The 2,356-nt window shown below is 50.3% G+C and overlaps 1 protein-coding gene across 1 annotated transcript; it reads left to right on the top strand.

Moving 5' to 3' along the window:
* The first annotated feature begins 353 nt into the window (after positions 1-353).
* On the top strand, positions 354-2,112 carry LOC6554660 (mitochondrial 2-oxoglutarate/malate carrier protein). Its single transcript, XM_001981304.3, has 2 exons — positions 354-996; positions 1,070-2,112. The coding sequence occupies exons 1-2, from the start codon at positions 877-879 to the stop codon at positions 1,901-1,903; spliced, it is 954 nt and encodes a 317-aa protein (XP_001981340.1). The 5' UTR covers positions 354-876; the 3' UTR covers positions 1,904-2,112.
* Positions 2,113-2,356: the final 244 nt, after the last annotated feature.

The raw sequence follows: 2,356 nt of genomic DNA, 5'->3' as shown, positions 1-2,356 counted from the left end.
GAATTCTAATTGTGTGTGGGTGAATCAATCGTGTAAACAAAGCAAAACAAAAAGATACAGAGGAAATGCTAATTGGACGTTGCGCTCTCTAGTTTGAAAGTGCGGTCAAGGTGCTCAGCTGTTTGGCGTTTAGCAACACCGTTGGCTGTGTTCCAGGGTGTGCAGAGCATCCTTGTATATAATTTTTAATATACCTTACTATTTAAATATAGATTATCTATTTTATTTTTTTTAGAAAAATTCACACATATTGAAATGATTTGAAATGCAGAGTGTAATACTATGGTTTTTATTTATTTATAACCGCTCTCACCACACCTGGCAACCCTGCTGCGCTCTTGCGCCGCCGCTCTCGCTCTCTCGCGCACACGTCATCAGCTGTGGCCCACTAACAACAAGCCCGTGGCCACCAGATGTATTTTCGTGTTGTTGCTGGTTTGGCTGCATTGGATTTCTCCTCAACTGCAGGCTGAAAAAAGTCAAATAAAAAAGGGAATTCGGTGCCAAACATTCCGCGACCACGCAACAAATTGCAGCCAAGCAGCACGTGCCACTTGTGCCGAAAATAAAAATAAACCGGGCGAGAGAAGGCGCCGCATTTGACATTGAACAACATTCGCGGTGCGAAAATAAATCTAGGAAATAAATTTAAGACCCACACAAACAAACGGCGATATCAGCTGTTCGGCAAGTGCGTGCGGCGGATAAAATTCATTATTAATTGTGCCATCGGCGAATAGAGGTGCTTTCCCATTTCCCTCCGCATTTTCCACATTCCCCCGCGGCGGTGAGTCGATTTTTCCGGGCAGCGATAACAGGAAACTGCGAGCATATTACGCACTAACCCGAGTGTTGTGTAATCGAAGTCCCGCAAATATGAGCGCTGCTACTGTCCATGAGGCGCCCAAGAAGGCGGTGGCCTCCAATGCCATCAAGTTCCTCTTCGGCGGCCTCTCGGGAATGGGAGCCACCATGGTGGTGCAGCCTCTGGATTTGGTAAGACACATTGGAGATACTACTTAGCCACATATGTGTATACCCATTGGAATGTGTGAACTTTGATTCGCAGGTCAAGACCCGCATGCAAATCTCTGGAGCCGGCGGCGGCAAGAAGGAGTACCGCAACTCCTTGCACTGCATCCAGACCATCATGAGCAAGGAGGGACCTCTGGCCGTGTACCAGGGCATCGGAGCTGCTCTGCTGAGACAGGCCACCTACACCACTGGAAGATTGGGCATGTACACGTATCTGAACGATGTGTTCAGGGAGAAGTTCCAGAGGAGTCCCGGCATCACGGACAGCATGGCCATGGGCACGATTGCCGGAGCCTGTGGCGCCTTCATTGGAACGCCCGCGGAGGTGGCACTGGTGCGCATGACCTCCGACGGCAGGTTGCCGGTGGCCGAGAGGAGGAACTACACGAATGTGGCCAACGCTCTGGCCAGGATTACAAGGGAGGAAGGCCTTACGGCCCTTTGGCGTGGCAGTCTGCCTACGGTGGGTCGCGCCATGGTCGTCAACATGACCCAACTGGCCAGCTACTCGCAGTTCAAGACCTACTTCCGCCACGGACCGCTCCAGATGGAGGAGGGCATCAAGCTGCACTTCTGCGCCAGCATGCTGAGCGGTCTGCTGACCACCATCACCTCCATGCCGCTGGACATTGCCAAGACCCGTATCCAGAACATGAAGATGGTCGATGGCAAGCCGGAGTACAGCGGCACAGCCGACGTCCTGCTGCGCGTGGCCCGCCAGGAAGGTGTCCTCGCCCTGTGGAAGGGATTCACGCCCTACTACTGCCGCCTGGGTCCCCACACCGTGCTGACCTTCATCATCTTGGAGCAGCTCAACCAGGGCTACAACAAGTACGTTCTGGGCTCGGACAAGAGCACTGGCCTGTAAATACCAATATCCCATATCCAACGATCAACGAACGATGAACCATGCGTGTATATACGACGTTAAGTTTAAACAAAACTTAGGGCATTTAAATGTCGGCAATTCCGGTGACAATATTACATGATAACGATTAGCTTGAATGTTGAAACAGTTTTTTCTAGCGCCATAAGTATAAAGTGGATTCTCAATAAAGCACAAAATGTTACATTCGCCTCTTGCTTGGTGTTATTTATAGATGTCCACCTGTACCTCGCGTGCGCCTGATTATTTAGCCATATCTAGTCTTCAAAGTCACCTCGGGTGGCGAACTTCAGAGCGTAAAGTGGGTGGGTGTGGGCCCGTCCATATGCTGCTATTGCAAACAAATTATATTCCCAGTGTCTATCTGAAAGACGCCCATCCCCGCCTGCTGTTTGCATAGCTACTGTTTGCTAATACCCCTGATAAACCTTATCA

The sequence above is a fragment of the Drosophila erecta genome, unplaced genomic scaffold (genome assembly GCF_003286155.1).
Source record: "Drosophila erecta strain 14021-0224.00,06,07 unplaced genomic scaffold, DereRS2 tig00000000-arrow-pilon, whole genome shotgun sequence".
NCBI lineage: Eukaryota > Metazoa > Arthropoda > Insecta > Diptera > Drosophilidae > Drosophila > Drosophila erecta.
This window is presented reverse-complemented; position numbering and strand designations above follow the sequence as displayed.

Excerpts from the sequence above, each read along its gene's own strand:
- LOC6554660 (XM_001981304.3), top strand. The coding sequence starts at position 877 with ATGAGCGCTGCTACTGTCCATGAGGCGCCCAAGAAGGCGGTGGCCTCC. Across the intron at positions 997-1,069 it reads TGGTGCAGCCTCTGGATTTG|GTCAAGACCCGCATGCAAAT; the intron begins GTAAGACACATT and ends TTTGATTCGCAG.